The sequence below is a fragment of the Saimiri boliviensis genome, chromosome 14 (genome assembly GCF_048565385.1).
Source record: "Saimiri boliviensis isolate mSaiBol1 chromosome 14, mSaiBol1.pri, whole genome shotgun sequence".
Taxonomy (NCBI): domain Eukaryota; kingdom Metazoa; phylum Chordata; class Mammalia; order Primates; family Cebidae; genus Saimiri; species Saimiri boliviensis.
In genome coordinates, this window is record NC_133462.1 from 32222104 (window position 1) to 32235621 (window position 13518).

Consider the following 13518-nt stretch of genomic DNA (forward strand, 5'->3'; position numbering starts at 1 on the left):
TCACCTTAGCCTCCCAAAGTGCTGGGATTATAGATGTGAGCCACTGTGCCCTGCCCTGGGATGTCCTCTCAATAAACTACTTGACTAGAATTATTGTCTTAAGGTCTGCTTCTGGGAAAACCCAAACTAAGACAATGCATGCAAACACAGATGATGCATGAACAGAGACTTTCTTTCCATGCTGTCATGCTGTCTTTATTGGTGGTCTGAGGCAGGCAGGGTCAATGGGGATGGTTCCCTCCTGGATCTCTGAGAGACACTCCTGGCAGGTCTTGTCTTCACATTCTGGAAAAGACAGGAGAGTGTGAGGCTTGTGGGTGGTTGTGTGTGGCTGGGTCTGCCCTCCTGGTGGTGGAACCCTGGATCAGCGAGGGGACAGTGTCCCAAATGAGAGAGTTGGGGACAAAGTCAACTATAGGCCAAGACAGGTATGCTTGTATAGCTTAATGAAATGAAGTGGCTCTATGTGGGTAGCACAAGACTGTCCAGGTATGATTCTAAAATTGTTTTAGTGATGGCGATCAAGGGCTGGGATGAGGTCATCAGGCCAAAGTTGCGCTGGCATAAGAGTAGTCATCAGGGGTTAAGGAGTCAGGGACAAAACAAGCATCCTCAGAGTTGAGATTGTCTGGGCAGAGAATTGCAACGCAGGATTAAGGGCTGGACAGAGGTTATGCAGGCAAAGGGTCACAGCCTAGGTTCGTGTCATGTGGACAGAGGGCCTTTGGGTAGGGGCAGGGATCCTGAGGTCAAGGTTCGAGGGCTGGGATGAGGGTGGTAAAGGCTGATGGGTTGTGGCTTGGGTAGAGGTTATGAAGGCCAGGCTGAGGTTGTGAGGGCAGAGTCAGGGTCCATGCCCTGGCTGGAAAAGTAGAGGTATTAGGAGCTGGGAAAGGACAAGCTGGCTGGGTCTGACGCTAAGCTGAGGCTGCACAGGCAGAAGTCACAGGTTCAGGGATGCTGCCCGCAGAGTGACCCGTGAAGGCTGGGCCTAGGTTGCCTGAACAGACATCAGGGAAGTGGGAGGCCTGGCTGGCATAGCGGTTACAGGCAGGGGGCAGGGGCCTCCTGGAGCTGGTGCAGACGGAGGGGCGGCAGGCCCCGGGGGTGCAGGCGGGAGAGGCTCACCGCGGTGAAGTGCGGCCAGGTGCGCATCTGGTCGAAGAGCGCATCGCCGGGGCAGTCGGTGCGCACCACCTGGCGGTGGCCCAGCAGCGCGTAGTCGGGCCGCAGGAGGCCGGCGCGCACTGCACAACTCGGGAGCGTGTCGCGCACCGTGCGCAGAGCGGCCTCGGTGGGTAGAGCAGCGGTGTAGTTGCCCACAATGGCCACGCCGAAGCCGCGGGAGTTGTGGCCGAGCGTGTGCGCGCCTACCCAGTACCAGCCGCGTCCCTCGTACACGTAGCCGTCCGAGCCCACCACGAAACTGCGGAGGGAAGGGGGAAGCAAGCACCACACGGCGTGAGGGGGGCCCCGGCCCTTTTCCGCTCCCCTCCTCTAGCCCGCCGCTGTGCCAAGGGCCGCTGACCCCAAGCCCCATGCGGTCGCGCAGCCTCTGTCCCATCTAGCTCTGTCCCACTCTCACACCAACTGCCACTCCAGAACCGTTCGGTTTCTCTGGATCCGCCCTTCAGTACTTCAGTACTGGCACGCCCCCTTCTGCTCTCCTCCTCCCACGCTCTGCCTTTTTTTTTTTTGAGAAGGAGTCTGGCTCTGTCACCCAGGCTGAAGTGCAATGGCACGATTTCGGCTCACTGCAACCTCTGCCTCCTGGGTTCAAGCGATTCTCCTGCCTCAGCTTCCCTAGTAGCTGGGATTAAAGGCGCCAGCCACTACGGCCGGCTGATTTTTTGTATTTTTAGTAGAGACGGGGTTTCACCATGCTGGCCAGCTGGTCTCGAACTCCCGACCACAGACGATCCTCGGCCTTCCAAAATGCTGGGATTACAGGCGTGAACCACTGCGTCCGGCCCCCTGCCTTTTCTCAAGTCCAGTTCTTCCCCAATTCAGAGCGCTTTTCTGTTTTTTGGGGGGAGCTTTTTTCCCTTCTTTCTTCTTCGTCTTCTCTTTCTCTCTCTCGCTCGCTTCTTTCTTTCTTTCTCTTTCTTTCTTTTTTTTTTTTTTTTTTTTTTTTTTGAGATGGAGTTTCGTTTTTGTCGCCCAGGCTGGAGTGTAAGGGCGCTATCGCTACTCACCGCAATCTCCACCTCTCGAGTTCAAGCGATTCTACTGCCTCATCCTCCCCAGTAGTTGGGATTATAGGTACCCGCCACCATGGCCAGCTATTTTATTTTATTTTATTTTTAGTAGAGATGGGGTTTCGCCATGTTGGTCAGGCTGGTCTGGAACTCCTGACCTCAGGTGATCTGCCTGCCTCGGCCTCCCAAAGTGCTGGGATTACAGCCGTGAGCCACCGCACCCAGCCTTGTGGGTTTTTTTTTTTTTTTTTTTTTTTTTTTTTGGTTTGTTTTGGTTAGGTTTTTCTTTCCTTTCTTCCTTTCGAGACGGGTTCTCGCTCTGTCGCTCAGGCTGGAGTGCAGAGATGCGACCATGACTCACTAAAGCATAGAAAACCTGGGCTCCAGCGATCTTCCCACCTTAAACTGCCGAGTAGCTGGGACTACAGGTCTGCAACACCACGCCCGGTTTTTTTTTTTTTTTTTTCATTTGTAGAGATGGTGGTGGTGGTGGTGGTGGGAGGGGTCTTCCTATATTGCTCAGGCTTGTCTCGAACTCCTGGGCTCAAGCGATCCTCCCGTCTCAGCCTCTCAATGTGGTGAGATTACAGGCCGGAGCCACCTTACCCGGCCTCCTTGTCTGTTTTAGGCCATCTCTGCCTGGCCTCAGACCCAGACTCAACCACTGGTCCGGTTCCTCTCCCAGGTCCTGCCTCCTGCCCTAGTTCTCAACCCTTGCCGGAGTCCCACCGTTTAGCTAGTCCTGGTTCCTATTAAGGCCACGCCCCTGGCCTAGGCCACACCACCTCTCCAACTTGGCTCCACCTATCGGGACTCCTCGGTCTTGCCAGCTTTCCTCGGATTCAAGCCCAGTCCCCTGCATCAGGCTGCGCCCACTCAGACCCCACCCCCTGACGTGGGCCCCGTCCGCGCCCCGGCCGGGCCCCTCCCACCTGTAGCCGATGTCTTCCCAGTCTTGCGTGTCCTGGTGGTAGCGCTGCATGGAGCGCATGTTGGCTGCGCAGCGCGCGAAGTCCGTGCACGGTGGGGCAGGCACGTAGGTGTGATGCACGTACAAGAATCCCAGTGGCAGCTGCAGCGGCGTCGGGCGGCCCCGATAAGGCGCCGCTCCCCAGCGGCAGCGCGGGTGGATGGCCGGGCATCCTACAGGCGAGGAGGTTCAAGGCTGGGGTCAGGAAGTATTTCTCTGCCTGCCCCCTCTACCCCCATTAAAGCACACATACAGACCATTCCCCCAGCCTCCTCTCAGATTTAGAAAGGGTCCAGTCTCACCCCACATTGGTCCTCCCTGGGGACCAATTAAATGTACTCAACTAAATCTATTTTATTTTTATTTTTTAAAAAATTGGGGGAGGGGCGGTGGGGCGAAGTGTCTCACACCTGTAATCCCAGCACTTTGGGAGGACAAGGCGGGCGGATCACCTGCGGTCAGGAGCTCCAGACCAGCCTGGCCAAAATGGTGAAACCCCGTCTGTACTAAAAACACAAAAATCAGCTGGGCATGGTGGCACATGCCTGTAATCCCAGCTACTTGGGAGGCTGAGGCACGATAATCGCTTGAACCCAGGAGGTGGAGGCAGCAGTGAGCCGAGATCACACCACTGAACTCCAACACGGGCAAGACACAGCAAGACTCTGTCTCAAAAAAAAAAAAAAAGAAAAGGAAAAAGAAAAAGAATGCCTTTTGGCTTGGTGTGGTGGCTCATGCCTGTAATCCCCACACTTTGGGAGGGCAAGGTAGGTGGATCACCTGAGGTCAGGAGTTCAAGACCCACCTGGCCAACATGATGAAACCCCATAACTACTAAAAATACAAAAATTAGTCGGGTGTGGTGGTGCATGCCTATAATCCCAGCTACTCAGGAGGCTGAGGCAGGAGAATCACTTGAACTTGGGAGGCGGAGGCTGCAGTGTGCCGAGATGGAACCATTGTACTCCAGCCTGCATGACAAGAGCAAAAGTCTGTCTCAAAACAAAAACAAAAACAAAAATAAAATAATGTCTTTTGCAGCAACATGGGTGGAACTGGACGCCATTATCTCAAGTGAAACAAGTCAAACACAGAAAGACAAATACCATAAATTCTCACTTTTTTTTTTTTTTTTTTTTGAGACGGAATTTCGCTCGTTACCCAAGCTGGAGTGCAATGGCGCGATCTCGGCTCACCGCAACCTCCGCTTCCTGGATTCAAGTAATTCTCCTGCCTCAGCCTCCCGAGTAGCTGGGACTACAGGCGTGCGCCACCATGCCCAGCTAATTTTTGTATTTTTAGTGGAGACATAGTTTCATCATGTTGACCAGAATGGTCTTGATCTCTTGACCTCGTGATCCACCCGCCTTGGCCTCCCAAAGTGCTGGGATTACAGGTGTGAGCCACCGCGCCCGGCCAAGTTCTCACTTTGGGAGCTAAACAATGTGTATACATGCATGTGTGGAAAGATAGTGGAGATTGAGAAGGGTGAGGGGGAGTCAGGAGGGAGGACGATGACAGATTGCTTAATGGGTCACCGTATGTTATTGGAGTGATGGATACCCCAAAACCTCAGACTTCACCACGATGCAATCTGTTTGAGTAACAAAGTTACACTTGTACCCCATAAATTAATGCAAATAAATACAATGAAACAAAACAAAATTAGATGAACTCCTATTCATCCCGCAAGGCCCATCTCTAGCATTTCCTCACCTGTGCAGCTGTCCCACCCATCTCCGACCAGATCCTTATTGTCCTCTCTGGACTCGCCTAGTCCTCAACTTCCCTGAACATATGGGGTTGGGGCATCTGTATCTGTCATGGTAAGGGTCACAGGGTGTGGGGAACCTCCTCACCCAGGAAGGCCTCCATGAACTCCTTGGTAGCATTGGTGGCCACCTGGGCCAGGTGTTCCTGGGTCATGTGCTGAAGCTGGGGGTGTACCGGCTCCAGCCTCTGTAGCAGGACAAGGGTTCCCCACACCTGCTGGGCCAGGAGGGGGGCTGAAGTCAGAGCAGCCCCGTTCTGCCGCCGGAAGTTGCTTCGGAACCCTGGGTCTCCAGCCACCCCAGCCCCATAGTACTGGCTCAGCAAGTGGCTGAGGGACGGCCGGGGCTCAGGAGTCCGGCTCAGGTAGTCTCCAAGAATGAACCCATCCAGGGCACCATTGAGGAAGGCCATGGTTAACAGAGATGCCCTGGGGTCCAGGAGCCTAAATGTCTGAGGGGCAGAGAGCTGGTCCCAGCAGCCCTCACTTCCCAGGCCTGGATGGCTCTGGGTCTGGGAACCTGGGAGGAAGGTCAGGCCCAGGTTTCCAGCCAGGGTGACTGCCAGGAGGCTGTCCACGGTGATCAGGGGGGACTTGGCTTTGGCATCTGGCAAGGAAGCTTGGACATCTGGAGAGCCTGTTGTAGCCTTGGGAGGGTTGTTTCCAATATTTGCAGTGGTGACATCTGGAGCAGCATCCCTGAGTCCTGGGGATGAGGGGGCTCTTCCATCTGGAGCAACGGCTGCAACATCTGGAAAGGTGACTCCAGCCTCCTGAGCGGCAGCTGTGCTGTCCAAGGGCAAGTGTATGACCCTGCGTCCTTGCAGCCCTGCCTGCAACCCCGCCAGCAGAGGTTCCACAGCCACGGTTGAGCCATCGGGTGCCAGCACCACCCCGTATTCCTGCCCGTCTCGTACACCATGTCGGGCCACCTCCTTGGTCAGGCCTTGCAGTTCTGGGCTCAGTGAGTAGGGATCCCACTCTGCAGCATCCAGGCTCTGTGCCTCCAGCAGGAAGCGGTAGAGGTGATTGTGGGGGCCAGAGCTGGGGGCTGACAGCAGCCATGCAGAAGCTTTGTGGCTGGCCTTGGCAGCCGGCGCCTTCTGCTCCAGCTCAGCCAGGGCCTGGATGACAGACTTCATGAGCAGGGGCAGGGAGGCTGCAGGAGGAAAGAATGTGTTAGCCCAGCTCCACCCATTCCTGAGCCTCCTTATATTGATTCCACATCTTCCCAATGCTCCCAGCTCTCCATCTGATAACCCCATGACCCCCAACACTATCCTTGTATAGATGAGGAAACTGAGGCACACAGACTGTGGCCTGTTGGTTAAAAAACTCAGACTGTCTGTGAGTACTGGGGGGCCATGGCAGGATTATGAACAGGAGAGAGATGTGACCAGCTTGGCATCCTAAGACTAGTTTCTTTTTTTTTTTTTTTTTTTTTTTGAGACAGAGTTTCGCTCTTGTTACCCAGGCTGGAGTGCAATGGCACGATCTCGGCTCACCACAACCTCTGCCTCCTGGGTTCAGGCAATTCTCCTGCCTCAGCCTCCGGAGTAGCTGGGATTACAGGCACGCGCTACCATGCTCAGCTAATTTTTTGTATTTTTAGTAGAGACGGGGTTTCACCATGTTGACCAGGATGGTCTCGATCTCTTGACCTCGTGATCCACCCGCCTCAGCCTCCCAAAGTGCTGGGATTACAGGCTTGAGCCACCGCGCCTGGCCCGAGACTAGTTTCTTAAACTTAGATTTGTTTATTTGGCTGCCATAGGGAAATGGATTTTTGGGGTGCTAGAATAGAGAAGGGAGACACTGTGGAGGTGAGAGATGAAGGTGGCAGAAGGCAGGTAGTGACATTGTAGTGGGCAAAAGCAGAGGAGTCCTGAGATCTTGAGAGGAAGAGATGGACAATCTTTTGTGATGGATTAAAGTTAAAAGTTGGGGATGTTAGAGGGAAAGGTATTTGGAAAGATGCCTGGGGCTGGGTGTGGTGGCTCACACCTATAATCCCAGCACTTTGGGAGGCCAAGGCAGGTGGATCACCTGAGGTCAGCAGTTCGAGACCGGCCTGGCCAACACTGTGAAACCTCGTCTCTACTAAAAATACAAAAATTAACCGGGCATGTTGGTGCACACCTGTACTCCCAGTTACTCAGGAGGCTGAGGTGGGAGAATCACTTGGAAAAAAAAAAAAGGCAAATCCTGCCTCTGCCACTTCCTTGCTGTGTGACCTTAGGCAGGTAACTTAACCTCTCTGTGCTTCAGATGCCTCATCTGTAAAGGGACATTATCTTAGTCCCCTTGTGCTTCATGTGGAGGTGGAGATTGCAGTGAGCTGAGATCATGCCATTGCACTCCAGCCTGGGCAACAGAGTGAGACTCTGTTTCAAAAAAAAAAGGCTAGGTGCAGTGGCTCACACCTGTAATCCCAGCACGTTGGGAGGCTGTGGGCAGATCACTTCAAGTTGGCAGTTCAAGATCAGCCGGTAAAACATGGTGAAACCCTGTCTCTATTAAAAATAGAAAAATTAGGTGGGCATGCTGGCACACAACTGTAATCCCAGTTATTCAGGAGGCTGAGGCAGGAGAATCGCTTGAACCCAGGAAGTGGAGGTTGCAGTGAGCCGAGATTCCCCCACTGCACTCCAGCCTGGGTGACAGAGTGAGACTATGTCTCAAAAGAAAAGAAAAAGAAAGAAAGAAAGAAAGAAAAAGAAAGAAAGAAAGAAAGAAAGAAAGAAAGATAGATAGATAGATGGATGCCTGGGAGGCAGTGGGTGGAACAGGACAGGGTTGTGTCCTGTTGGGGAAATGTCAGTGGCTAAACTGCAGACCTAGAAATGCTAAATAAGGCTCAGAGCGCGTTCAGGGATGGGTTATCCAATAATAGCTAACATTCAGTAAACATTTATAGGTACTAGCTACTAGTCTAGCTGACAAATATTATAATTTAACTCATTTAATCTTCACGGCCCTTGTGAGGTAGGTCCTATTAGCCTCTGTTTTAGTACATTGGTGCTGCTATTACAGAATCTCTGAGGTTGGGTAATTTATAAAGAAATTTGGCCAGGCGTGGTGGCTCAGGCCTGTAATCCTAGCACTTTGGGAGGCTGAGGTGCAAGGATCACTTGAGGTCAGAAGTTTGAGACCAGCCTGGTCAACAGAGTGAAACCTTGTTTCTACTAAAAATATAAAAGTTAGCTGGGTGTGGTGGTGGGCGCCTGAAATCCCAGCTACTTGGGCGGCTGAGGCAGGAGGATCTCTTGAACCCGGGAGGTGGAGGTTGCAGTGAGCTGAGATCGTGCCGCTGCATTCCAGCCTGGGTGGCAGAGTGAGATTCCATTTCAAAAAAAATGAACAGAGGCATCCAAGATCAAGGTGCTGGCATCTGGACTTCCCAGCTTGCAGAACTACAAGAAAGTAAATTTCTCTTCTTTACAGATTTTCTTGATTTCAGGTATTCTGATAGGAGCACAAAGGGACTAAGATAGTGTCCCTTTACAGATGAGGCATCTGAAGCACAGAGAGGTTAAGTTACCCACCTAAGGTCACACAGCAAGGAAGTGGCAGAGACAGGATTTGCCTTTTTTTTTTTTTTTTTTTTTTGAGATGGAGCCTCACTCTGTCATCCAGGCTGAAGTGCAGCAGTGCTCAGCTCACTACAACCTCCACCTCCCAAGTTCAAGCGATTTTCCAGGCTCAGCCTCCCAGAGAAGCAGGAAATACAGGTGCCTGCCACCATACCTGGCTAATTTTTGTATTTTTAGTAGAGATGGGGTTTCACCATGTTGGCCAGGCTGGTCTTGCACTCTGACCTCAAGTGATCTGCCCGCTTCGGTCTCCCAAAGTGCTGGATTACAGGTGTGAGCCCCTGCGCCCAGCCAGAGGCAGGATTTGAATCTAGGAAGTCTTACTTGCCACACTCTTCTCTCTAGAATCTAGATTCTTCTCCAGTCCACCACCTTATTCCTCTGTAGCGCTGTTCTTCTGTGCCTAAAAAGCCGTTTCTTGCTTCTCCACCAAATCAATTCTTTCTTCCTATCCTAGCTCCTATGTCTCCTCCTCCAGGAAGCTTTCCCTACTTTTGCTCCCCAGGCCCCAGATTCCTCCGCTATCCTTGCCCTGACTCTGTGGGGCTGTGAATATCTGTCTCCATGCTGGAGTTTCTTTGAGAGCTTGAGTCTCCAGCCTCACTTCATGCAGGACCAGACACAGATGAGACACCAGTATACCTTCCGCAGAGCCAAGAGGTTTGGTTCCAGAACTCTGCCCCCTGACTCACCTGTCCCTGGGTCTGACCACAGTAGCAATCCGAGTAGGATCCAGAGGACACCCTGGGCCACCATTGCAGGATTCCAGCTTCCGAGGGGTATTCCCAGTTGGCCTCAGCAGAGATCGTCAGTGGTGCTGGATGGAGACAGGCACAGAGAACTGAGCAGAGCCTTTGGCCACTGTCAAAGTCCAGCAGCTAATGACAGACCTGCCTCTTGTAGAGCTGTGGGCGGAAGGCAACAGGGATATGGGGCAGTGAACCCTGGGTCAAGGTCATCGGGGCCTTGCAGCCTCCTGCAGTCTCTCCGGTCCCTCCTCGGCTGAGGTCAGTGGTCAGTAAGCCAGGCCCATCCCCAGAGGGGCCTGGCGACCAGGTGGTTCAGACTCCATAAACTCTGCCCGTTCTCCAAAGAGATAGACCGAGGCCAACCCAGCAAACCCTGTCCCCTCTCCAGAGTGACAGCTCTGTAGCTGCTGCTGACCACCAGAGGGGACTCTCAGCTGCCGCCTGCTGTACTGGTAAGACTGGCTGTGTTGGGGGAGGAGAGAGAAGCAGAGGCCTGAAGTTGGCACTACCTCCTGCTTTTTTTTTTTTTTTTTGCAACCAACACTTCAGGCTCAGGCAGAGCATGGGTGTGGGGGCTGAGGATGGTATTTGCTGAGGCCCACTCCGAGCCCACAGGGACCAGGAGCTGTCACCTCTTATCCAGTTCCAGCCCCAGATTCCAAGCCATCAGCAGTGGCTTAGAGCACACGTTGAGCTTGAGTCTTCAGGAGCCTGGGATTGTCGCAGGAGCTAGCTTCTGGACTCACCTGGCTTGACAGTGAAGTGTCCTTCCTCTTGTCCCGGTGCCTGTGGCTGTGACCTGCAGAATGGGCCAGCCTCCCCTTTATCCTGGCATCAGGTGGGGAGGGTTGACGTGACTGGCCTGTTGTGTATGTAAATTGCTTCCTCGTGGGCCTCCCACCCCAAAACCAGCCTGGGGAGTTTCCAGGAGACCCACCAGGCTGGGGACTCAGCCAGGGTGGGCCTGGGAATGTCCTACCTGAGCCAGACCTGGGATTCCCCTGGAGGCCACCCCTGAGGCCTCCTGGGATATCAAGTGTCCTCTTTCTAGGGAGCTCGCACCTCTCAGCATGGAGCTGGGCATATAGTGGAGGCTGAGGAGGTAGGGTGCTAAGGGATAGAGGGAGTGGGGGATACTTCCCAGGTGAGTCAGACAATGTCTTCCTCCAAGCCCAAGTTTCCAAGGATTTGGGGATAGGAGCTCTGCCTGGTAGAACCATGTGAAGGTTGTGGGCTGAGGCAGGTACTGGGGTGAGGGATTCTCCTTGCTGCAAAATTTAAGACAGTGCTGAAAATCTAAATCACCAAGATAAATTATTATTTTTTTGAGACGGAGTCTCACTCTGTTGCCCAGGTTGGAGTGCAGTGGCACAATCTCAGCTCACTGTAACCTCAACCTCCCAGATTCAAGCAATTCGCCTGCCTCAGCCTCCCAAGTAGCTGGGATTACAGGCATGTGCCACTATGCCTAGCTAATTTTGTATTCTTAGTAGAGATGGGGTTTTGCTGTGTTGGCCAGGTTGGACTTGAACTCCTGACTTCAGGTGATCCATCCACCTCAACCTCCCAAAGCGCTGGATTACAGGCTTGAGCCACCTCACCAGATAGATAAATAATTTTAAGACTTTTTAAAATAGTAGTTTTATTATTATTTTTTTAAAAGATAGGGTCTTGCTATGCTGGCCAGGTTGGTCTTAAACTCTTGGCCTCAAGCAATCTTCCTGTCTCGGCCTCCCAAAGCCCTAGGATTACAGGCATGAACCACTGTGCTCAGCTTTATTTATTCATTTATTTTTATTGTTTTTGAGACAGGGTCTCCCTCTGTTACCTGGGCTGGAGTGTAGTGGCACAGTCTAGGCTCACTGCAGCCTCTGCCTCCCACGACGTTCAAGAGATTCTCCTGCCTCAGCCTCCCAAGGAGCTGGGATTACAGGTGAAGGCCACCACTCCCAGCTAATTTTTGTATTTTTAGTAGAGACAGGGTTTCAGCATGCTGGCCAGACTGGTCTGAAACTCCTGACCTCAGGAGATCCACCCATCTTGGCCTCCCAAAGTGCTGGGATTACAGGTGCCTGCCACCACACCTGGCTGATTTTTGTATTTTTAGTAGAGACGGAGTTTCAGGCCGGGCGCGGTGGCTCAAGCCTGTAATCCCAGCACTTTGGGAGGCCGAGGCGGGTGGATCACGAGGTCGAGAGATCGAGACCAACCTGGTCAACATGGTGAAACCCCGTCTCTACTAAAAATACAAAAAATTAGCTGGCCATGGTGGCACGTGCCTATAATCCCAGCTATTCAGGAGGCTGAGGCAGGAGAATTGCCTGAACCCAGGAGGCGGAGGTTGCGGTGAGCCGAGATCGTGCCATTGCACTCCAGCCTGGGTAACAAGAGCGAAACTCCGTCTCAAAAAAAAAAAAAAAAAAAAAAAAAGAGACGGAATTTCACCATGTTGGCCAAACTCCTGAACTCAGGTGATCCACCCATCTTGGCTTCCCAAAGTGCTGGGATTACAGGCTATGTTTTTGTTTGTTTTTTGAGATGAGTCTCACTCTGTTACCCAGACTGGAGAGTTGTGGCGTGATCTCAGCTCATTTCAGCCTCTGCCTCCCAGGTTCAAGTGATTCTCCTGCCTCAGCCTTCCAAGTAGCTGGGATTACAGGCACCTGCCACCACACCTGGCTGATTTTTGTATTTTTTTTTTTTTTTTTTTTTTTTTGAGATGGAGGTTCGCTCTTGTTACCCAGGCTGGAGTGCAATGGCGCGATCTCGGCTCACCGCAACCTCCGCCTCCTGGGTTCAGGCAATTCTCCTGCCTCAGCCTCCTGAGTAGCTGGGATTACAGGCACGCGCCACCATGCCCAGCTAATTTTTTATATTTTTAGTAGAGACGGGGTTTCACCATGTTGACCGGGATGGTCTCGATCTCTTGACCTCGTGATCCACCCGCCTCGACCTCCCAAAGTGCTGGGATTACAGGCTTGAGCCACCGTGCCCGGCCTGATTTTTGTATTTTTAGTAGAGATGGAGTTTCACCATGTTGGCCAGACTGGTCTTGAACTTCTGACCTCAGGTGATCCACCTGCATCGGCCTCTATTTTTATTTTTTTTATAGAGGTGAGGGTCTTGCTATGTTGGCCAAGCTGGTCTCAAACTCCTGGACTCAAGGGATCCTCCAGCCTTAGCTTCCCAAAGTGCTGGGATTACAGGCGTGAGCCACTGTGCCTGGCCTAGAGAAGTTTTAGGTTCGTGACAAAATTGAGCAGAAGTTACAGAGAGTTCTACCCACTGCCCCAACACATGCACAGACACCCCTATTATCACTGTCCGGCACTAGAATGGCGTATCTGTTACAGTCGATGAACCTGCACTGACACATCATTATCACTCAAAGTTTGTAGTTTCCATCAGGGTTTAATCTTGGCGATGTACATTCTTCCTCTTCTCCTTCTTCTCCTCCTCCTCCTTCTTATTCCTCTTCCTTTTCCTCTTCTTCTTTCTTTTTTTTTGAGTCGGAGTTTTGCTCTTATTGCTCAGGACGGAGTACAATGGTGCAATCTTAGCTCACTGCAACCTCCGCCTCCCGGAGTCAAGCAATTCTCCTGCCTCAGTCTCCCAAGTAGCTGGGATTTCAGGCATGCACCACCATGCCCAGCTAATTTTGTATTTTTAATAGAGACAGGGTTTTTTTTTTTATGTTGGTCAGGCTGGTCTCAAGCTCCCAACCTCAGGTGATCCGCCTGCCTTGGCCTCCCAAAGTGCTGGGATTACAGGCGTGAGCCACTGTGCTCGGCTGGTGGTGTACATTCTATGCATTTGGACAAATGTATAAATGATGTGTGTCTACCATTTGAGTGTCATACGGAGTACAGTTGACCCTTGAACAACATGGGTTTGACCTGTGCAGGTCAACTTATATGTGGATTTGTTTCAATAAAAATTACATCAAGTGTGCCTGCCTCTCTCCTCTCTCCCCTTCGATCTCTTCCACCTCTTCTGCCTCTGCCACCCCTGAGACAGCAAGACCCCTCCTCTTCCCCCTCTTCAGTGTTAGATATCGTGAACCTCAAATTTCTCTTCAAAGAATCAGTATGTCAGTACATTCAGCTCTCTTATTCTTTAATTCTCCGTTCTAAAATTTAACTTTCTTGTAGTTTCAGTAAACAACCTGTCCCAGCAGTCAGTAGTTCACATCTGTTTCCCCAGTCCCCTGCTCTGTCCTGACTCCTCCTGGTCACCT

The 13518-nt window shown here is 52.1% G+C and overlaps 1 protein-coding gene across 1 annotated transcript; it reads right to left on the reverse strand.

Annotated features, from left to right (window-relative positions):
- Positions 1-169: 169 nt before the first annotated feature.
- PGLYRP2 (peptidoglycan recognition protein 2) lies at positions 170-9446 on the reverse strand. The gene is made up of 5 exons (XM_010332839.3): positions 9225-9446; positions 5028-6098; positions 3131-3341; positions 1129-1426; positions 170-285 (listed from the first exon to the last, which is right to left on the reverse strand). The coding sequence occupies exons 1-5, from the start codon at positions 9286-9288 to the stop codon at positions 196-198; spliced, it is 1734 nt and encodes a 577-aa protein (XP_010331141.2). The 5' UTR covers positions 9289-9446; the 3' UTR covers positions 170-195.
- Positions 9447-13518: the final 4072 nt, after the last annotated feature.

Excerpts from the sequence above, each read along its gene's own strand:
- PGLYRP2 (XM_010332839.3), bottom strand. The coding sequence starts at position 9,288 with ATGGTGGCCCAGGGTGTCCTCTGGATCCTACTCGGATTGCTACTGTGG. Across the intron at positions 6,099-9,224 it reads GTGGTCAGACCCAGGGACAG|CCTCCCTGCCCCTGCTCATG; the intron begins GTGAGTCAGGGG and ends TTCCTCCTGCAG. Across the intron at positions 3,342-5,027 it reads GTTCATGGAGGCCTTCCTGG|GATGCCCGGCCATCCACCCG; the intron begins GTGAGGAGGTTC and ends CCTCGCCTGTAG.